Raw genomic sequence first — 23871 nt, 5'->3', positions numbered from 1 at the left:
CAATAAGTATTTTGACAAACACATTTTCGCTTGCGTCGTCCGCTTCCCTGCCCAGCCGGTCCGTCTTGGCTCACTGTACAGCTGCACACATCCATATAAACAGGTCCGACAGGAGTCAGTGCAGTGGCAGTAGGTACAACAGTGACAGTGTTGTTGTGGTCGGTCAAAAGGAATTTTTGACACTGGTTTATTGTCGGAAAACGAATGCCTCCGCCAGTATTACGTAGAATACCTTTGGTTTACATTAGTTTTTGTTTTGTGTCTTCGCAGTTCGCAATGTGCCGAATGTCAAAGAGAATTCAGTAGACCTCAAAACTGCGGTAATCGATCCCCTACAGCGATGCAAGTCTCAGGCAGATTGTGATAGTTTGGAATGAGGAGAAGCGGTTAACAGGTACCACAAATCATAAACGAATACCGGGTAGGTCCAGCACAGTCACACTCCGGACGAAGAATCTCATAAGGATGATGTCAAAGAGCGACTCAAATAAGACTGCTGTTGATATAAACAGAGAACTGCGTGAATTCCGCAACGTGGAAATATCGAACAGTACGGTAAAACAAATCCTCCCATAGTCTAATCTTCGTGGCTGCCACCCAAGGAAAAAGTCATTAATATTAGCAAATAACAGGAAAGCTTGACTTGAGTTTTCCAGAGCGCATAATGGTGACGGTACTCACGCCTCTAGAGAACACCGCACCAGAAGCGATAAGCCGCGCTCGAAACACTCGTAGCGTAGCCACTGTATGTGTTGGTAGTATGAACTATGCTGAGGTCCGCTAGAGGCCGCAGCTGCCAACCTACGGGCATAACATATGTGGATAGCGACTCGTCGATGCCTCGATAAATACAGGAGCACTGAGCTACGGAGCACAATTCTCTTAGTGTGCCGTGTCGTGTACGGTCTCCATTTACCGCCGAGTCTGCAACCTGCAATTTTCGTCCGTAGTCTCCAAGACTTAAGCTCTGTAGGTATCGTAGGCCAGCTCTGGACTCTGCGTTAGCATCATTCAAAGGCACAGCGATAGGAATTTAATATTTTAGAGGACTTGTAATAATTAGGAAGGTCTATATGTGCTGTACATTTCACAGGAAGAAGATTTGAGCTGAGTATTTCTTCATGTTTAACAAAAATCATTTTCTTAATGTTTGTTGGGAATGTTTCTGATTCAAGATAACGCACACCGTCCTCCAGCATTTCCATCACTGTACACATCGACAGTGGTCGCACGTCCGATGAACGTCTGATTCGTATTCTTCCGACGGGACTCGATATGTTCGAAGACCATCCGACGCAAGAAACGCTGTCCAGTACCAAGTAACCACTGTTAAGCATGGTGATGGGAACGCCGTGGTGTAGGTATACTTCTCCCATTCAGGTGTCGTCCTTCTGGTGCCTACTGAAGGCATTATGGATCGTTTCAATTGTTGTGAAATCTTGAATACACTGATGTTGTCCCATGCCAAAGATAAAATAGGACATGCCGGAAATTTCAGCACAACAATTATCCTAAGCACCTTTTGCTAATGTCAAAGACTTTTTGAAAAGGATAAGAGTAAACCATAGCCCAGATCTGTCTGGTTCGACATGTGTGGGAGGAAGTCGGTCGAACGCTAAGGCAACGAAAATTCTCCAGCCGAGACTAATTATTGTAATCTGAGCTTAAAGTATGGCAGAAAATCCCCCTGCATTGTTTGGCTGCTTTCATTGTCTCCATACCATTACGCTGAGCGGCTGTAATTATAGCGGAAGTTTATGCAGCCTAATAGCAATGGCTATGTACACTGATTTGAGTTCCACAAGTCTATTAAGCTGTAACATGAATTTTGTCAAACTACAGCAGTTTTGTGAGTCTGCCTGTGATATTGCCAGTTACGAAAAACAATGTTCTACGTTTTGTTACATCAGCGCAGTTAGCGCTGTAAATCAAGTGACATAACAGTCATAAAAATTTTTCTTTGAATAAGTTGTTTTCTTATGAAAAGTGTAATTGTAAAAATACTTACTGTCGCTACTTTATATCTACATTAGTACAGAGTATATGTAAAGTAAACATTTCGATCAGGTCCCCATTTAATTGGCTTCAAGTTTTAATCATGGCTGTCTACCTTTACAAGAAAGAAAATACTACTATGGCACATTACTGTACACTTGGATCCGCTGTAGGGGGCGCTCCTGGTGTCATTCTAACATTTGGATGCAATACCGTAATTTATCTCTCCACTGAGGTATCACTTCTTTCATACACTGTGAGATCATCTCGTAAGCCTAGACAAGACCTTACAATTCAGTATAATTTTCTTTTTTTCAGTCTACGATCACAGAACTTGGTCCTTAGAATACCGGTTTCGGTCAGAAATGTCCCTGTTGATATCTGCACCAAAACACGTAAAACCCAAATACAAATAGTGGGCAGTCTATTTCTTAAAGCAATTAAATATGCCACAATGAAAAGTATTACTTTGATAAATGTGGAAAAATGTGCTTAAATGTGACGAGATATACCTGTTTTAAAACATGTCCTAATATAATGGAGCCATAGTAGTATCATCAAAAAAATACACACAAAATCAGCTTAGCACAGTAGCATATATTTAAAATATGAGGTGAAGTTAGCCACTTTGCCAGAAGTCATATTATTCATAACAAAACACGTTTGTCATAAGTTCGTAAGCTGTCGTGTCTGTAGGCCTGCATGTATTCGTCAATTATAAAATTTTACAAATGCAGTGAAATGAAAGAGTACAATATGTAAAAACTGTACTGGGCTTGTAGGGTGTATAAGTAAACAGAAGAAATTAAGAACACTAACAAATTCAAATTTTAAAATTATTAAAAACGGAATGGTTAAGTGACAATATGTGTTTATGAGACACCCTTGCAATTGCTGCATCTTTACAGTTTATGTAGTATATGAAGGATGGGGCAACGATACGTCTTGCTACTGATGTAAGACGACATGTAAAGCGTCAACATGGCCCCAGATGGATAGGTCGAACAGGTCCTGTACCTTGACCTCTGGATTTTTCTGTCCAGTGTCAACTCAAAAGTGAAGCACACTCATAGATAACTTTGAAGGATTGGAGCATTGAATTGCGTACTCTCAGAAGCTGCGATGCAATCGTAACATGTGCTCCAGGAAGTGTCGAATAAATTTCTTTTATTTCCGTATACGGTCAAAAAACTCTTTGGTCCTTACACTACCGCTCTCAGTCAGCGTTGACCACCCTGAGATCTGTAGCAAAGCATAGGAAAAAGAAATACAAGAAGTGGACAAACGAGTCCTAAAAGAATAAAATGTTCCATAACTGAAAAACTTACTTTAATATATGTGGAAAAATGAGGTTCAAATATGACATATACTTTTTGAAAACAAGTCTTAATATGAGAGCGTGCTGGGAAGAAATGCCCCCGAATTTTTAACGTGGTAGCTGTTAAAGCTTCTTAAATAAAACGAACTTTAGTAACGTTCGACATTTTTATGTACATGTGAGACGATCCTTAGTCTCAACAGTGTATGTTTTAGTAATAAACTTTCACGAATAAAGAACTTCATGACGCCACTGCGCTCCACTTGACCCTTTTGAACAGAATATTCGCAAACTGACGTAACGCACTCAATGGGGTCACACTTGCCTGGCGTAATTATGTAACATATACCAATGTAACACAAACAAAATTTGATTGATATCAGTGCCATCTCTGTGCGAGGATGAGAACTCTCCTCCTCACCGTCGCACACAGCCTTCGGAGTCTTTGGCAATCCAGGTGTTGGAGTGCTGGAGACCGTTACATGTTCCTGTTTTTCGAATGCATGGATAGCGAGAAGCAGTTGCTCATTGTGGAGCATATGTCACGCATCTTAGGTGGAAGTGGTTGTAGTCTGATATCAGGGGTACTTCTGGCAACAGACTTCCACACATAGTTCGTGGTACATCAGAGGTATGGAAATGGTGGTGCGCTTAATGGCACTTCTACGTGTAGCCTTAGTCCAGTAGTGGGCCAGCACACGAAAACAAATTGTGTAGACCATCATGGCTCTGGGGATGACTCGTCTGTCAACCCATATCGACGTCATAATTCGTGGTCACCTGTAGACATTAAGACTTGTTTCATTGCCTGTAGTCCAATTATGCCTCGGACGGAGTGGTATTACACCTCACAGGAAATCAAACAGTGCTGTCAGTGGCATAATAATATTACACGAATCTGACCTTATGTCGCATTTCTCACAAACATTGTCTGTTTTCCCAACTACTGCTGGACTTGACGCAAACCGAATCGTTAATAATTCCACCAGCACTATGTGAGCAATGGAATCCGGACATTAAAATATTTAAAAATTGTTTTCAATTCAAGTGTGAAAAATGACATTTTTGTAGTCTATTTTTATGAGTTAACATACAAAGAGCACTTAGTAAGTAATGCAACACATTTTGTTCTCGTTCAGTTTCGGTTGAAAAAAATGCAGAATTTGTTGTATTGGATGGAGAAATTTTCCCGCTTCAGCCCCTATACTTTCATGAAGTTTCGATAGGTGATGACGCTATACGTAGCCTTCAAAATGGCATCGATAACCGATGAGTGTTTCAAGCAGAGAGCTGTCATTGAGTTTCTTTTGGGGGAAAAATCAGAGCATCACAGATATTCACAGGCGCTTGCAGAATGTCTACGGAGACCTGGTAGTGAACAAAAGCACGGTGAGTCATTGGGCGAGGCGTCTGTCATCATTGTAACGAGGATCTCCCGCATGCCGGCAGGCCACACGTAGCTGTGATTCCCGCAATGTTCGAAAGTGCAGCCACTGTCATTCGAGGTGATCGACGGGTCACAATCAAAAACCTCGCTGCTCAACTGAATATCTCTGTTGAAAGTGCTGACACACAAGTCCTCCAGTTGAGTTACTCAAATGTGTGTGAGGCCTGGGTTCCTCGCACCCTAACAGAAGACATAAAGAGCGACGAGGGACAATCTGTACGGGGCTGCTTGCGTGTTGAGAGGCTGATCGTGACAACTTTTTGTCTAACATCAGCACAGGCGGTGAAACTTGGGCTCATCAGTTCGACCGCAAACCAAATGGCAATCCATGGAGTGGCAGATACAGTCACGGTGCCGGTCTTCTGGGACTCTATATGGGTTATTCTGTTTGATGTCGTCCATCGTGTCGCATCGATCAACTCTGAAGTGTATTGTGGTACCCTCAGGAAATTGAATAAACGGCTTCAGTGTGTTCGTCATCGCAAAAATGCATACGAATTCTGTGGGGTCACCGCCAGACACCACACTTGCTAGGTGGTAGCTTTAAATCGGCCGCGGTCCATTAGTACATGTCGGACCCGCGTGTCGCCACTGTCAGTGATCGCAGACCGAGCGCCACCACACGGCAGGTCTAGAGAGACGTACTAGCACTCGCCCCAGTTGTACGACGACTTTGCTAGCGACTACACTGACGAAGCCTTTCTCTCATTTGCCGAGAGACAGTTAGAATAGCCTTCAGCTAAGTCCATGGCTATGACCTAGCAAGGCGCCATTAGCCTTACTGTGCTTGTATTTAAAGGGTCTCATTTGTATCGTCAAGAGCGATGTACCACAATGATGCATTAAAGTTAAGTAATACAGCAGCTACGTACTTTTCTTTATAGCATTCATTACGTATCCTGTTTCAGACCTCACGCCAGCCGGCGTTTGTAACACGTGCATTTCGGCTACTTCCGAGTGGCGTGGCTGTCTTGCTACGCCACAACAGTTGGCGATGAGGATGGGATTGTGCTTTTGAATGTGAATGTGGACTCCCTTATTCAGATACTATGGTGCGTGATGCAATTGCACAGATTGTTTCTGATGTTCGTATACGGGAACAGATTTTGAAACTAGTCAATCCCTCCCTTCAACAAGTGATAGACATATTGGATAGGCAAGACACACTTGACTTTGCTCAGGAATCCTTTGAAACTTCGCCAGCTGTGTGTCACATTAACCGGCCTGCCGTGCGAGCTGCACGGAACTGTAAACAGCCCTCGCGCACGTCCGCACAGCCACGTGTGCTGCGCCAGCCCGCAAATGCAGTGAAATCATGCCCGCAGTGTGCAACTAGACATTCGCGTGAGAATTGCCCATCACGCCAAGCTATTTGCTTTTTCTGTAATAAAAAAGGACATGTTCAAAGTGTTTGCCAGAAAAAGCTCCGACTGGACTCTCACAACCATTCCAGGCCCTTTGCTTCGCGCCGGAATCGAACCAAGAATACTCAGGCTCGTGAACCTTCGCCCATGGACATTCATGTCGTTCATTCCACACCGTCCAGTGCTACTCTCTCTAACAGTAACTGTGTTTGTCCCACAAAAAGTGTGCGTCGACGTCGACGGAAAACCCATCAAGTCGCCAGTGTTTCTGTACCAGAAACAGTTCCAATTGCATGAGACATTCGCTCTTGTCGTCAGCAGGACAATAAACTTTTTGTAGATTTGGACTTTGCTGGACAAGTGATACCGTTCCAGCTCGATACCGGAGCTGCAGTTTCATTGCTCAATCACGCCACGTACAAACAACTGGGCGCACCTCCGTTGCGTGCCGCAAATGTTCAGCTCACTAGTTATTCTGGACAGCATATCCCTGTGTTAGGACAGTGCAGCCTTCTTGCAACATACAAGGGACAAACAAAACTTGTGTCATTTTACGTTCTTCGTTCTTCTTCTGCAGTGAACTTGTTTGGTTTAGATTTATTTCAGTTGTTTAACTTGTCTATAGTCAATCAGGTCCTATCAGTGAACCAGACTGTGCCTTCCGCCAGTGTTTCTCGTCTATGTGAAGTATTTTCAGACATTTTTGCACTGGGCCTTGGTTGCGCTAAGAACTATGAAGCACATTTGGAACTGAAAGTAAACGCGCAACCGAAATTTTTCAGAGCACGCAATGTTCCCCACGCATTGCGTGATGAGGTCACAAGAACATTAAATGATTTAGAATCACAGGGTGTAATTGAACGTGTGCAGCCTTCTCTCTGGGCCTCATCCTTAGTAATTTTGCAAAAACCTTCCGGAAAATTGAGACTTTGCGTGGACTTCAAGGCAACTGTGAATCCACAACTAGTGACTGCCACTTTTCCTTTGCCCCGCCCGGAAGATCTTTTTGACAAACTGTGCCCGGGAAAATATTTTTCAAAGTTGGACCTAGCAGATGCGTACTTGCAAATACCGGTGGACGACGAATCCCAGCGCGTCTTGGTGGTTAACACGCATCTTGGTTTGTACAGATTCAAACGACTGCCATTCGGGTGTGCATCCGCCCCTGCATTGTTTCAGCAATATTTACAAACTGTTTGTGCGTCGGTCCCTACTGCAGCAAACTATCTGGACGATATTGCGATCTCCGGAAAGACAGCAGACGACCATTTACTCAATCTACGAACATTATTTCAGGTCTTGCGACAGAATGGTCATCGCTTGAGGAAGGACAAATGTGTGTTTTTTGCTCGTGACTTACCATATCTGGGACATATAATCAATGCTCAAGGCATACATCCGAGTCCAGAGCACCTTCGTGCCATACAGGACTTGCCTTCGCCGCAGAATTTGAAGCAGCTACAGAGTGTGTTGGGAAAAATTAACTATTACCATAAATTTGTGCCGCGCACTTCTTCCATTTCAGCTCTGCTTCATCGCTTACGCCGTAAAGGTGTTCCGTTCGTCTGGTCGACGGAATGCGAACGCGCCTTTCGCCAGTTGAAATCGGCGTTGCTTTCAAATACTTGCCTTACGCCATTCGATCCCCAGAAACCCCTTTTGTTGATGGTAGATGCATCGGATTTCGGGATCGGTGCTGTGCTTGCGCACAAAGATGGCTCGCATGATCGCCCTATTGCCTTTGCGTCCAAATTGCTGTCGTCTGCGCAAAGAAATTATTCCCAGATAGAGAAAGAAGCTTTGACTCTCGTGTTTGGTGTTACAAAGTTTCATGATTTCTTGTATGGTCGTCCCTTTACCATCATCACAGACCACAAACCTTTGACATCGCTTTTTCATCCGACCAAGCCTGTACCTCCACGTACAGCGCAGAAATTCATTCGCTGGTCTATTTTCCTCTCGCAGTACCGCTACGATATCTTGTATCGGTCCACTGCTAGGCACGGAAACGCCGATGCGTTGTCCCGTTTGCCTGTTGCTGAGGATAAGGCATTCGATTCTTCTGAACTTGCTTGCATGTTCATTGATTCGGAAACTGATGACGTGGTCGAATCGTTTCTGATTGATTTTCGTCGTGTAGCTACAGCCACAGCTGCTGACCCTGTCCTTGCTACCGTTTTGCGTTTTGTTGCTACGCAATGGCCCTTGTCCAAGTAACGGATCGAGGATCCGTTGGTTCGCCGATTTTTTGCTCACAAGGAGAGACTTTTTGTACGACGTGGTGTTTTGTTGTTGCGTTCTGATAATGATCAGTCTAGGGTCGTGGTCCCACGTTCGTTACAGTCCTCTGTCTTAAAGCTTCTACACCAAGGCCATTGGGGTATAGTGCGAACGAAACAACTTGCTCGTCAGCACTGTACTTGGTTCGGAATCGATGCTGCGGTTACGAATATGTGCTCTTCTTGCATGGCGTGTGCCGAACAACAATCCGCGCCACCGCGGAAATTCTTTGCATGTCCAAAAGCCACTTCCCCTTGGCAACGCTTACACATAGATTTTGCTGGTCCCTTCTGGAATGCTTGCTGGTTGGTTGTGGTCGATTCCTTCAGTAATTTTCCTTTTATTGTCCGGATGTCTTCCACGACGTCATCTGCCACAATCCAAGCGTTGTCCGCTATCTTTTGCATTGAAGGTCTTCCACAGACTATTGTTTCCGACAATGGCCCACAATTCATGGCCGCAGAATTTCAGTCATTCTGCAAGGCCAATGGTATTCAACATCTGACATCCGCGCCGTTTTCGCCTCAGTCAAACGGTGCCGCTGAACGATTGGTCCGGACTTTCAAGTCACAGATGTTGAAGTTGAAAGAGTCGCATTCTCGGGAGGACGCGTTATTGCTGTTTTTGTCCTCCTATCGCTCTCAGCCCCGGGATGGTCGCTCGCCGGCTGAGTTGCTCCATGATCGTCCTCATCGAACCTTGATGTCTTTGCTGCATCCGCTGCATCAGGTTCCTGTGCAGCGGCAGACTCCTGCTTTTGCTCCAGGCGACGTTGTATTCTATCGCAACTATCGCGGTTCACGGCGTTGGCTCGCAGGGCGCATTCTTCGCTGCCTCGGCCGCGCGGTGTATTTGGTTTTGGGGGCCTCTGGTGAGGTGCGTCGGCATCTCAATCAGCTGCGTCTCTGTCGTCGCACGGGTTCTGCCGCTCCCCGTCTGCTTTCAGCGACGGTGCCGTCCGGTCAGCGCCCTGGGGACCCATCTACTGGCTCGCCTCATCCCCAGGTGTTACCGACGATGCCTTCCATTTTGCCCCATGGCGTCGCGCCGCAGCCGCAGCCGCCGTCGGCCCCGCCCGCAGTGGACGCGTCGCTGCAACCGCCGGGCGCCTCCCTGGGTCACGCGCCGCCGATCGCTTCCCGTGACCAGCTGTCCTCCGCCATGGAACTCTTGCCCGCTCCGGACCACATGGCGTCATCGCGCGTCGGATACCCCGACGCAATGGAGGTCGACCCTTCGGCCCCTCCTGTCTCTTTACGGGCGCATACACCGCATGTTGGCGTGCACCCTGGACTAGGTTTCCAGGCGTTTCCTAGCTCCCCTCTGACCGAATGGCCGGGTGCGGGTGGCACAGCCTCGCCTGTTGTTAGGCTCCCCACCTCATCGCATACGTCAACATGGGGCCCTCCCCACGGCGGGCGGAAGCCTTATAACACGACCGTTCGCCGATTTGCGGGGGAGGAATGTGGTGTCACCGCCAGACACCACACTTGCTAGGTGGTAGCTTTAAATCGGCCGCGGTCCATTAGTACATGTCGGACCCGCGTGTCGCCACTGTCAGTGATCGCAGACCGAGCGCCACCACACGGCAGGTCTAGAGAGACGAACTAGCACTCGCCCCAGTTGTACGACTTTGCTAGCGACTACACTGACGAAGCCTTTCTCTCATTTGCCGAGAGACAGTTAGAATAGCCTTCAGCTAAGTCCATGGCTACAACCTAGCAAGGCGCCATTAGCCTTACAGTGCTTGTATTTAAAGAGTCTCATTTGTATCGTCAAGAGCGATGTACCACAATGATGGATTAAAGTTAAGTATTACAGCAGCTACGTACTTTTCTTTATAGCATTCATTACGTACCCTGTTTCAGACCTCACGCCAGCCGGCGTGTGTAACGCGTGCATTTCGGCTACTTCCGAGTGGCGTGGCTGTCTTGCTACGCCACAACAAATTCCACCTTCTCCATGGCAGCGCAAGGCCTCACACAGATCTCACACCCGAGAGGAACTCACAAAACTTCATTGTACGGTTCTTCCTCATCCACTCTAGAGCCCCGATTTTGCGCCATCCGACTTCCATCTGTTTGGTCCAGGAAGAACGCACTTCTCGGGAAGCAACACGAAAATGATTGGGAAGTTATTGATGTACCAAGACGCTGGCTCTGACGTCGGCCAGTAGAGTGGTGATACCATGCGGGTATACTGACCTTCCCAGTAAGGGTGCATTGAACGTAGATTATGTTGAAAAATATGGATTTGTAGCCAAAAGAGTGGAGAATCACATGGTGTGTTGGAATCCTGAATAAAACTAATCTGCTTTCAGAAAAAAATTTGTCGCGTAGATATTGAACGCCCTTCGTATTCTGCACTATTTCATGTGTAGAACAGATGCAACGAGAGTAATTAAACACCAGCTATATAAAAAACAACAAAATTAAAATGCTAAATAGAAGCTTGTTACTTACGTTGGAAATTAAATCAGAGACGCACTTGAACTGGTTGTAGACTGTATCACAGTCAGGATTCTCTTCTGCAACAGAAATAAACATTAGTTTTAAGGAACATTTGAAATCATAACTGCTGACGGCCTTTCCAAAAATTTTAGTTTATGTATCGTCAATTTTTTGTTGTTGTACATGCGTGCTGCGTCATATATTGTATATTATGTCGAGCACACGAGTTAGGATGTTCACTTTGATGCATAGCTCATGATCCTGCCTTCGTATAAGAGTACGAAATCTGAAAAAATGGTTTAGTGTCGTTGTGTTCCCCTAATGCTGATTTATGACTTTGAGACAACAGTATTTAAAGAATTCATAACAGGATATTTCAAAGCAAGCCAGTGATCTTCCGAAAGAGTCACTTGTGCTGAGATTTACGCAAACAGAGTGAAAGAGGGCAGGGATCATACTGCCTTTTACATAGGTCTGTAGCATCATGGATAGTAAGCTACATCAAATCTGCAGTAAGATGTCTAAGATTCCACACGCAAAGTTGAAACGTGAACACAAGAGGAAGTTCTTATTATATCACTGAGACGAGGATTTTATATGAAACATACGTCAACCAAGTCAAGGACTTCAGTCTTTTACTCACACCCAGAGATACAGGTACGCACACTACGTCTTCGTATTTTAGTATAGGATATGCTGACACAGAAACTAACGAAAAATATCGACAAGGTCACCCTTAGATGTATGGCGTATGCTGGAAATAGTTCCATCTCCTCCCTCTCCAAAAAAAAAAAAAAATGGTTCAAATGGCTCTGAGCACTATGGGACTCAACTGCTGTGGTCATAAGTCCCCTAGAACTTAAAACTACTTAAACCTAACTAACCTAAGGACAGCACACAACAACCAGCCATCACGAGGCAGAGAAAATCCCTGACCCCGCCGGGAATCGAACCCGGGAACCCGGACGTGGGAAGCGAGAACGCTACCGCACGACCACGAGATGTGGGCTCTCCTCCCTCTCCCCCACAAACATTTCCAACTAATCACCCCACACAAACAGTGCTGCGACAAAAATGGTCACAGTTCTTGTAGTATGAATCTGAACTTCTTGCCAGATAAGCAGTGTAATGTTTCACACCATTCAGGTAAAGAAAAGCGGAGTGCGAAAATATGAAAACCCGAAGCTCTCTCTCTACGAATATGTGCTAAATTTTCGTGAATCGAGTGCACTCTCCAACCAATGACCAGATGAGAGGAAACGGTGATTTTGACAGGACAGACGTATAAGTAAAATGGTCCGCTGAAGATGTCTTTAACAGAATAGGTGAAACGTGTCTGAAACTTAAGAATTAAATTGCAGCAATATAAAGGCGTATGAATTTATGAAACGACTCATTGGAACTAACAACGACATGATATATTTAATGATTGCTGTATAATGCATATATATTGTTCAATTAAGAGAATAATATACCGGTGCCAACAATTCACAAACATGTGAGGTATCTGTGGATACTTTGAAGAAGCCCCACAGTGTTGTCAACTGGTGCGCGGAGTGCACGCAAAGTAACATGGCCCACACCTTTGTAGACAGTATTGTGGGGGGTGGGGGTGGGAGGGAGGCAACAGTCGTGCTGGGGACTCCATTGTAAACGACCGGCACAGAATAAGTGAGATGCAGTTTCGACAGTTGAATTTGATTCACAAAATTATGTCTTGAATGACTTGAAAGCAGGGCTATCGGAACTGCAACCGATCATATTAACAGGTTAAGTTATTATACCAATAATTTGATGAATATAGATGTTTGTAATCAATAGTTTGCCACTACAGTCCGTAAAAAGATTTAAAACATGGCTGCTTGGTTCAGTGACCGTTTCTAAAGTAGAATTGAAACAAATGAGCCCTCGGTCACAATTATTTAAGTCTTATTGATCAGGTTTCAACACTTCTAAGAGTGCCTTCATCAGAATTAAACAATTAAAATGGCCTATAACATAGTTACAAATTTATAGGAAAAGACGTTTTTTATGCAAAAAGAGTAAGCGCTGACTAACAATAAAAGGCAGAGACAGTACTTACAGGTCACATATAGAATAATTAACAGATCAGAAGGGCTTTAGTCACAAAATATATAAAAAAGGAAAGCGTGAATGCGAGCCACTATGGGCTGTTAGTACCTGTACATCCACAGGTTTTTTTTATATATTTTGTGACTTCTGATCTGTTAATTATTCTATAAGTGATATGTAAGTACTGCCTCTGTCTTTCATTGTGTGTCAGCACTTACACTTTTTATAGATAAAAAAGCTATGTTATAGGCCATTCTAATTGTCTAATTCTGATGAAGGCACTCTTAGAAGTGCTGAAACCTGGTCAATAAGATTTAAGTAATTGTGATCAAGGGTTCATTTGTTTCAATTCTACCTAAAAACAGATTTTGTTAATATTTGCATACATTTATTCTGTTGCTACCTCACTTATGCTGTGTGTGTGTGTGTGTGTGTGTGTGTGTGTGTTCAGAATCCAGCACACAATACGTGAAGACAATACCTTGATGAGACCAATTATCATCTTCAAGAGTGCTATCACATATCATACTGCAAGGTTTGCACACAAACACTTAACTCAACATTCCAAATTGGGGTACAACAGAAGTATAAAAATTTATTGGAATTAATGCAAAAGTAAAAGATGTATGCATCCTGTCTACTGCAAAACTGATATCTTTCGGTGTGAAAGACACAAACGCTTGAGTCCTACCTGGTGACAACAACTAACATCATAAAAGAAAAGATAGGAAACCCATAAATTTCAAAAATCTCCATAATAGAACTGATAAAAATCGTAAAAATAATCACTGAGCAAATCGACTGACAATTTAAGAATTCATTATGTTTACAAATGGAAGAGCTCCCAATGAGCAGCTCAATCTCATACACACTAGCAGATATCCTAATGAATCACTTTGACACCGAAATTTTTTAAGAAATAATACAAACAAATATGTAGACAATATCATATGCCTCAAAGAGAAACCTCAAGAATATATAATCAGTTAATACAGGCAGATAAATGTCTTACACTACAACTTTCAGTTCACTACACAAGTAGAAACAGAAGAAACAGTACACTTCCTTGAACTCAAAATCGCAAAGTCTAACACTAGACACAGCTTAAAAATGTTTATTCACAGACAAGTAGTTTCGGACAAGTGAAGACTTTAATGTCAGATTAACATTACATCAATTCAGAGAAGGTTTCTTGAGTCAGTTACGTAGTTGACTACAATCTGCAGCATCTGCCACATACACACATGTCTGTTGCCTTAAGTATTCATAGTCAGCCCTCGAATAGATGTACCATTCCAGTGAAGAGCATCCTACCTGGTCAAAGTCGTGCCACAAGCTCAATGTAGTGTTAATCTGTGACTTGAAAATGGTTTGTCTGTTAATAACTATTGATTACAGCAGTTTTTGTGGTTCTATAACGTCATTTCTTAAATGCATTGAAGCTTTGTACCACTTTTAATCCCACATTCCCTAGCCTGAGAGAACTGATTAAATAATGAATTATAGTGCAATGAAAACATAAAAGCCTTTGTGGCCAGGGAAAAGAAGGAACCAGACAATCTTTTACCATGAGTTTTTAAAACATTTAGGGTATAGTGGTGAAATGACCCAGTGTTCAGTTTTGGACAGGCTGTCCACTGAGCCCTCTTACCACTAAATCTGTGTGTGTGTATGTGGGGGGGGGGGGGGGATTGTTAGTTGCTACAATCATAAAAATGGTTCAAATGCCTCTGAGCACTATAGGACTTAACTTCTGAGGTCATCAGTCCCCTAGAACTTAGAACTACTTAAATCTAACTAACCTAAGGACATCACACACATCCAAGCCCAAGGCAGAATTCGAACCTGCTACAATCATACAAATCCTCAACAAGACAAACCAATTTAAGACTTCGGATACTATTAATGAAACACATTGACATCATTAATGGCCAAAACTTTTGAAAAATGATAACTGCAGAACTCAATTCCATCCTTGAACCTTGAAACTCAGGAAACCCTAGAAGAGGAGCAAGCAAGTTTCATAGATAATATTCCCACATCAAACTCAGTTCTGAAACTAATACAAAACGTCACATCAGGATTCAATAAAAATCAGAGCTCATTACAAGGATTTGTTGTTCCTCAAGGAGCACATTATGTCATGTGGAACAGTAAGCTTACGGTCCCTGGTCAAATGAATGAGATCATTTAAGATAATTCATGAAATGACGTAATATTATGTAATTTCAAAGGGAAAAAGATTTTTAGAAAGACTTTAAGTATTTTTAAGACTATTTGCATGCTTTCAGAAGGATATTTCATGAAACAGTTGTTTGATTTTGTCGTTGTTGAATTGCTGATATCATTTGTTTTTCTAGAAGAAAATACATACACCTAACGCTTTCTGTTGTTACCTACAATTATTAAAAATTAAACAGTAAATTGGCTCTAAATAAATATTTTTATTCGTGGCATGTACAAAAAGTAGTTTTAGTTTATTTGAACCCTTTCTGAGCACGATTGTTGTTTTTACATTGTAAATTAATATTTGAGGAAACCTAATCCAATTATTATATATTTTCAGACATGGGATTAGCTACAGACCTTTTGTAAGTAGGCTGTTTATATTTTCTTATTGGCAACGTTACGTAGCGCTCTGTATGAAAATCACTGGCTGTGCTGTGTGCAGCCTGTGGCTAGTTTGCATTGTTGTCTGCCATTGTAGTGTTGGGCAGCGGCAGCTGGATGTGAACAGCGCGTAGCGTTGCACAGTTGGAGGTGAGCCGCCAGCAGTGGTGGATGTGGGGAGAGAGATGGCGGAGTTTTGTAATTTGTCATGAACTGCTATATATATGATGATATTAAAGTAAATACAGTGTTTGTTCTCTATTAAAATCTTTCATTTGCTAACTATCCCTATCAGTAGTTAGTGCCTTCAGTAGTTTGAATCTTTTATTTAGCTGGCAGTAGTGGCGCTCGCTGTATTGCAGTAGTTCCAGTAACAAAGATTTTTGTGAGGTAAGTGATTTGTGAAAGGTATAGGTTAATGTTAGTCAGGGCCATTCTTTTGTAGGGATTTTTGAAAGTCAGATTGCGTTGCGCTAAATAATATTGTGTGTCAGGTTACGCACAGTTGTGTATAATTTGTTCTAAGGGGACGTTTCATATGTCGACCCTTAGCCTAGGATACCTCACTGGAATCTTCTGATTTTTTCTTGTAGTTTGTGTATTTAGTGTAGCTTTTGTTTATTGCTAGCGCGTAATTATAGAGAGAATTTCCTTGGTAGTTGTGGTTTTTCATTGTTGCACAGTAAAACAGTTGTGCGGATCAGGTCACTAACTTATCTACAAAGGTAGATGATGATCTGAATGACACAAGACCCGTAGCCCTCACTGACACAGAAGAGTATGAACAAATAAGAAAATTCAAACAAAATCAAAATCAAATCAATACACAGTACAAAACAGAAATCCGGGAAGTACAAGATCAGTTGACGCAGGTGATACAAGAATTACATATTTCAGAGGACACTCGCGCTCCAACACGGGAAGAGGAACTTAGAAATACGGAAAAGCCACAAAATAATAACACAGGGCATTTCGGTAATTATGAAAGGAATTGGCAAGGTGGACCGAATTTTGAGATGGAACCGCTGACACGACATAACAATGACCGATATGCTACTCGCCGACACAATGACTTTGACTATAAGCTGTTCATTACTACACGAAAATTCAAAACATTTAAGAATTCTGCCAACGACATTCATCCACAAGTGTGGCTCCATCAATTCTCTCATTGTTTTCCTCCCAATTGGTCATTAGAACACAGATTAGAATTTACGTGTGGCTACTTGGAGAATGAACCAGCTGTAAGAATGCGATCGGTCATTCACGATTGTCACAGTGAAGGAGAATTTTATCATGCCTTCCTCTCAGCGTATTGGTCTCAAGCTACACAAGACCGAGTAAAACATAGCATCATGATGATGAAACGCTTCGAACAATCTGAATTTTCCAGTCTTGTGAAATATTTTGAAGACATGTTGCACAAGAATCAGTACCTGTCAAACCCATACAGCCCCTCAGAACTCATAAGCATTTGCTTAATCAAATTACCTGAACATTTACGACATATTATTTTGGCAGGGCGTTGCAAAGACGACATTGAAGCTTTTCAGGGACTGTTACAAGAACTGGAAATTGACACTGACAATCGCGTAATGCGAAAACAGGAACACAACAACTACAGGTCACATCCGTCGCAATTCCGCGATGAAAGAAATAATAACTGGACACGACAAGGCTATTCTCACAATGCAAATCGTGACCAAAACAGACACCATCCGTATGACAACCACTGGCAGAGTAATAATAATTACAGAGAAAGATCGCATTTCCGTAGTAATGAATATGACAGAGACACTCATAGAAACAGACAATTTGGCAACCAGAACAATTATTATCACGGGAGACAGAATAACTTCAGACGCAATGGTCCAGCGCACAGTTACGATTCAGGGAGAAATTCTCCACCACATGACCGACAAACAAGAAACTATGTAAACTACCGACAAAACGACAGACGTGAATTTCATCAGAACTGGCGGGTTTCTAACAGAGCTGGGCCCTCTCGGCAAGGCGAATTTGTGGAAGTTAGGCCTCCTAATCCCAGTAACGACGCACGGCAACAAAGAGACAGACAATGACTCGCACCGCAGGCATACACGTGCGCCGGCTGGCTCCAAGAAAAATAACATTATATCTGGTACTGCTAATGAGATTTTAATGCAACATTTTGGTTCACTTGAAAATACATTCTGGATTTGAAGTACTTTCTGTGAAATACCAGATGACACAGTGCTTAGTTAATGTGACAGCTACATGATTTTATCACGACGCTACTAATGAGTGACAATTTACAATATTGCTCTTGTGGTGCATCTGTTTTATATCTGCACAGTTTTTCTGAATTCTTCTGGAAAGTAAAACATGTTTAGTAGTAACTTTTGAGTTATAGCTACAATGAGACAGCCTTTTCCGTAGCACAACAATACGTTACAGCACAGTACTTTCTTCATCACGGCAATAAGCGTAATAAGTAAGATATCTATACGCAAAGCATTTCACTTTTGTTTATCATGAGGTAAGTACATTGACTTCTGCAGAACTTAGCTTTCGGAGGACAATAACTACGACACTTCCACAGAGATGATCTTACAGCAAGATGCACATTTAGCGCTACAGGACACGCATTTCAGTGATTAATTTTGTACTTAAAACATTTATTTTTAAAGATTTTTGAATTACAAAGAAAGTTTTCCGTGATACATTTCATTCCATTGCTGTAATCTGTAACACCTGAGGGTATAATTACATTAATCCTCTGGGGGGTACATGCTTACTTTGTGTACCATGTGTTTGGCAAGCACAAGGAACCCTAGCTAATATGGTATTTGCTTATACAACTTTACACATCGGTACCATATTTCTCTAAAACATAAATTACACAGCTATCTGATCATTTAACTGAGAGATAAACATCTTTTTACTACATCAGTGACACATGTTTACGTAATGACACCGTTGGATAACTTCACACTTACGAAATTGTATTTTGTCTGTACTGTGTGAACTCTTCATATTTTTTCGGAACCATTGTGATACTATGAGAGCTTTGAATGATGTATTTGGTATGAGATCATGATTTTTAAAGTACGTTTCAGGCAGATGACACTATTGAAATGAGCAGAGAATATTTTTTATGGTTTGAAATTATTGCAGAAAGCTACGACTTTTTTGAGATTTGACTGAGGTGTTATGATGTTATTTTTACGATGACGATGTGTATTATGCTGTTGAGGTATGTTTATGTCAATAAGATGATGCTACCATATATGAGGAATGTGATTACGTGTTTATATGTATATGAATAATGAATAGAAGTTAGGGACTCTTGACTTGTGAAAAAGGATGTTGGAAACCAAGAATCGTACTTTAAGAGTTATGAAATGTGTGTAAATGCGTGAATGTATCACAATGCCGGCGAAAATTGTTTGGACACTGTTATATTCATAAGATTTTGTTTCTACACATTTGCAACGTAAATTCTCGACCTGTGAAATTTTTATATGAGACTGTCACTGTAGCGGAAACTGCTGTCATAAATATTTCCGTAAGAAAGTTAAGTGACCACCTGCACGTAATGCGTCGCGGGCACCCAGCTGGGCAACATCACCTGGAAAAAAGCCATTAGTGTGTGCCCCTTCCAGAGGTACAGGTGGAGAAAAAAAAGGGAGGCCATTATCCTCGCTATTGACGTTCCTTTGTAGAAAGCATCGCAAAAACGACATGATCGAACTTGAAAACATATGATTACACTGTGGAGCTCTTAATTTATGATATTTACTGAAATGCCTAATGAAATGACGAGATATATTTTTATGTCTATACACCTGATTATGACTACTGTCTCTCTAGTTGAGAGATTTTTCTACTAACTTATGAAATGCCTCATGACTACTGAATGATGTTCTTATGCTTTACTTTGCACATATTTGCTCATTTTCTTTAATATCTAGTTTCTAGCTGCACTGCAGCATTGGTTAAAATAAAATTTAATATATGTACTAATATAGTTATTTTATGCCTACAGATCCAGTCAATAAGAAATTTATGATTTACTTCCAAGAAAACGAGGGCACATAAATAGACATTTCCCTTCACAGAAATTGCATAAATAATTTCTTTACGATTTGGTAACTTATATGCTAGTGTAAGTTCTCGTGATGCATCACTCTAGTGTTAAGATGTGACATAGGTATTAGACATGGCCATTTTAGTGTAATATTTTTTCTGCTTGAGCTTTGTCATGTATAGATATAAGTTTTATATTTTTTATATTTTTTATATTTGCTGCTGCTGTTTGCCAGGCATAATGTTACAGAATTTGACTTTGTATTACTCTGTTAAGCTAGTTTTACTACTGATTTATTTTTATTGTTGCTGCACATGGGCTCATATTAGTTGTAATGTTGCATTTTCTCTGTTAATTTAGATTTACTGCTGCTGCCAATTTGCATTTTTTTGTCATTGCTGTTTGTGTTAATTGTTTTGTGCTGCTGCATTGCCTCGTCCCTTAGTTTAGCATCTGAGCTCAGTAGATTTAAGTTAGCTTAAGAGGGGTAGACTATATAACAAATTGACTATGAAGAATAGGAAAAGAATGCATTGCGACGTTATATGAAAAAGATTTGGGCCAAAATGAGTATTGTACAATCAGAAATAATTATTTTGAAAGACATATGAATAGAATACAGGAAGGAGGTATAGATAGGACTTTTTGGGAATAATGATGAATGAAGGGAGATCTCCAAGAAGTAAAGAAAGTTTTGTTTGCAAAATACTGCAGTAAAACAAACCCTGTCCTTTCCTTTTGTATTATTCCGCTATATGTTTATGTATCCTTGTATATTTGTCTTTTTCCTGTCTTTATGTGTTTCGCTAATAAGATTTATGTTGTAGAATATTTCAAATACTATGTTATTTACGTTGTAAAGATATTTAGACATTATTTATTCTGCTCTGTTTTAATGCTCATGTGTGAAGTTGATGTTTCGCAAGTTACTCTGATCTTTTATGTATGTACTCATGTAATAATTCCTGTAACACTGATGTATATGTTATTTCGATTCTTTTGTAAAGCCTGTACTACAAATGTTATCTGTATTGTTACGTTCTTTAATGATGTATTTTGTACCTTTGTTATTGTATTCTTATGTTATAAAATTGTAATTGACAGCAGTTCATCAAATTAAGTAACTTGTAAGTTCCATTTCACTGCACACGTTTCTGTTGGTCATACTATATGGACAATATATGAGAAGTAGGGACTGTTAGTGTTTGCACGTGTGTTAATAATTCAGCAAGGGACTGGATAACAGCATTGCTGGTTCTGAGGACAATTCCAAAAACTTCGTGAGTGTACAAGTGGTGGTTTATGGACTTGCTATATTGTCTGCAAGACTTCTAAGGACAATTCCAAAACTTTGTGCGTGCACAAGTGGTGGTTTATGGACTTGTATCTTCTCTGCAAGACTCTTCGATGGTGATTGTGCACCTGCACAGTCGCAGCAGATGGCTGCTGGCCGTCTCTACAAGGACTACAGTGGGTCTACACCTTTGATGACCCACCAATACCATTATTTCTACAAGGACTACAGTGGGTCTACACCTTTGCTGACTCACCAATACCATTATCTCTACAAGGACTGCAGTGGGTCTGCACCTCTGGTAGCCCACCAATACCACACTCTCTACCAGGACTACAGTGGGTCTGCTCTGTGATGACCTACCTACCAATATTCTTCAAAACGTCAAATGACTCTGCTGTGGGTTTGCTCTGTTGTGGCCCATTACCTGTCTGCATGTCAAGAGTCAGCACTGTCTTTCCGTTGGAAGGACAACACTACTTCGTCAAGATTGCATGGAAATCCACTACTTCTGTGTGCAATTTCTTTTACTAATGAGACTTTGTGAAAAAGAAAAACTGTAATTACTATAATGATGAATGATCAGCACTGTCTTTATGAACTGTGAGAAAATTTTAGCTTTTGACCAACATTGTATCAATAAGTGTGTGCATTTGATATCTTTGTTATTGTAATTATGAAAAATTTTATCAAATCATTATTGGCCACTGGCCAAAAAAATTTGTAAAATTTTTTGTGGGGAGCGTGGGGGCTATGTAAGTAGGCTGTTTATATTTTCTTATTGGCAACGTTACGTAGCGCTCTGTATGAAAATCACTGGCTGTGCTGTGTGCAGCCTGTGGCTAGTTTGCATTGTTGTCTGCCATTGTAGTGTTGGGCAGCGGCAGCTGGATGTGAACAGCGCGTAGCGTTGCACAGTTGGAGGTGAGCCGCCAGCGGTGGTGGATGTGGGGAGAGAGATGGCGGAGTTTTGTAATTTGTCATGAACTGCTATATATATGATGATATTAAGGTAAATACAGTGTCTGTTCTCTATTAAAATCTTTCATTTGCTAACTATCCCTATCAGTAGTTAGTGCCTTCAGTAGTTTGAATCTTTTATTTACCTGGCAGTAGTGGCGCTCGCTGTATTGCAGTAGTTCCAGTAACGAAGATTTTTGTGAAGTAAGTGATTTGTGAAAGGTATAGGTTAATGTTAGTCAGGGCCATTCTTTTGTAGGGATTTTTGAAAGTCAGATTGCGTTGCGCTAAATAATATTGTGTGTCAGGTTAAGCACAGTTGTGTATAATTTGTTCTAAGGGGACGTTTCACTTTCAACAACAAAATAGGGACTTGCTAAATGGCTCTTGACTGAAACTAATGTCTCTCAACGAGAAATAACAAAAAAATGCAGAATTTCTAAAAATTGATTTGTTGATTATAATAATAAGTTGCATAGCATGCATGGCAAATGCCACTTGCAAAATATAGTATTGGAAGATAGCACGGCAACAAATAGCGCCATCAGAAAGAAGCTTGAAGATGCAGAAGCTTCCATCTCTATCAGTACAGTTCACAGATTACTGTCTTACTTGACCTACAAGAGTTGCAGAACAGTTTGTAAACCTAGATAAAACACCAGGATGAGGAATCAACGATTCGATGGGCAAAGAAGTACAGGAACTTCATTGTGGATGTCTCGAGCTCAGTAAGTTTTTTTTAAATATTTTGTCTTTCTCTTATAAAAAAATATTCCATTTTCATTTCACATCATAACAATTTGTTATACTGGTGTGCTACAATGACAAGACAAAGTCAACTAGGAGAAAGCCTTCAGAAAAATACAGTGATAATTGTGTCCTAAAGAATACCGAGCATCCAATATAAGTCATAATTTGTTCTGTAATTTGTAGTAAGGGACTGGAAGGGCTACATAGTTTAAGGAGCATTGAGACTGTAGCAATACAACGAAGTTCTACTAACGCGTCTGCTTCAGTTACTTCGAAACTGGTTCAACAAACAAGTAAAATCAGTATTCATGCAAGATGAGTTTCCTGAAGAGTAAAAATGCATCTCTACTGGACTGACCAGGAATTCTCATGACTTGAACCTGACGGAGAAAATTTGGGATTTGCTAAAAAGGTAAGTGGCCAAAGACCACTTCACAACTAAAATAAATTTTATCAAAAGAGCCCTATTTCACTGGATCCACAGTAAACATTTGAAAGATACGTCTTTGCGATGCATAGATGGTGTGCTTCGCAGAGTGCACTCTGAGATTTGTGCAAAGGGTGGTTTGACTAAATGTTAATAAAAACCATAAAGGTGGATTATTTTTATTTTGGCATATGTCCCTGCATTAACCAAGTGTATTTGGCATAATAAAAACCCATAAAAATTTATGTAAAGAATTATACATTATTTTCATAATTTTTTCAAGTAGTCATATTAATTTGGCCAGGGAATGTGAATAAATTGAAAATATATGGAAACATGCTAGGTAGAGTAAAAATATTCCTGACTCAAAATTGGCCGAAGACACGATAGAATGAGGTACAAACGAGGTAAAAACCAAACAAAACTGGAATACCATAGGGACAAGTCAGAAGTTGTAACCATTTAACATCTAATTAAATGGCCTGATTGGAGTGCTGATGAAGACTGAAAATATAAATGTGAGCACGTTTGCATACGACATCGTAATATGGGCCACTGGTCAAAAAGCGCAAACTAGAAAAACGATTAATAAGGCATTTGATTCCTGCAATAATCATCTTTCGATAGTAAAATACTCAACAGCAAATCGAAAGCTGCTGATGTGCAGTATTAGGTAATCCACCAACCACACAGACTTTATTAAGGAAAGAAATTTCAAAAAATATGAAAGTCCTTAAGGGACCACCTGTTCCAACTTGAGGATGCACTCAGAACAGCATAAACAAAACATTCAATATATATACATGAAATCTGTTATTAAATCCGGACGTGAAA

The 23871-nt window shown here is 41.2% G+C and overlaps 1 protein-coding gene across 1 annotated transcript in view; it reads right to left on the bottom strand.

Annotated features, from left to right (window-relative positions):
- LOC126191063 (uncharacterized) overlaps nucleotides 1–23871 on the bottom strand; it is a 52713-nt gene that overhangs the window by 448 nt on the left and 28394 nt on the right. Inside the window, exon 6 of the mRNA XM_049931780.1 lies at nucleotides 10867–10931. Coding sequence (XP_049787737.1) covers nucleotides 10867–10931 — 65 coding nt within the window. The remainder of the gene's footprint in view (nucleotides 1–10866; nucleotides 10932–23871) is intronic.

This window comes from Schistocerca cancellata, chromosome 6 (genome assembly GCF_023864275.1).
Source record: "Schistocerca cancellata isolate TAMUIC-IGC-003103 chromosome 6, iqSchCanc2.1, whole genome shotgun sequence".
NCBI classification, from domain to species: domain Eukaryota; kingdom Metazoa; phylum Arthropoda; class Insecta; order Orthoptera; family Acrididae; genus Schistocerca; species Schistocerca cancellata.
This window is presented reverse-complemented; position numbering and strand designations above follow the sequence as displayed.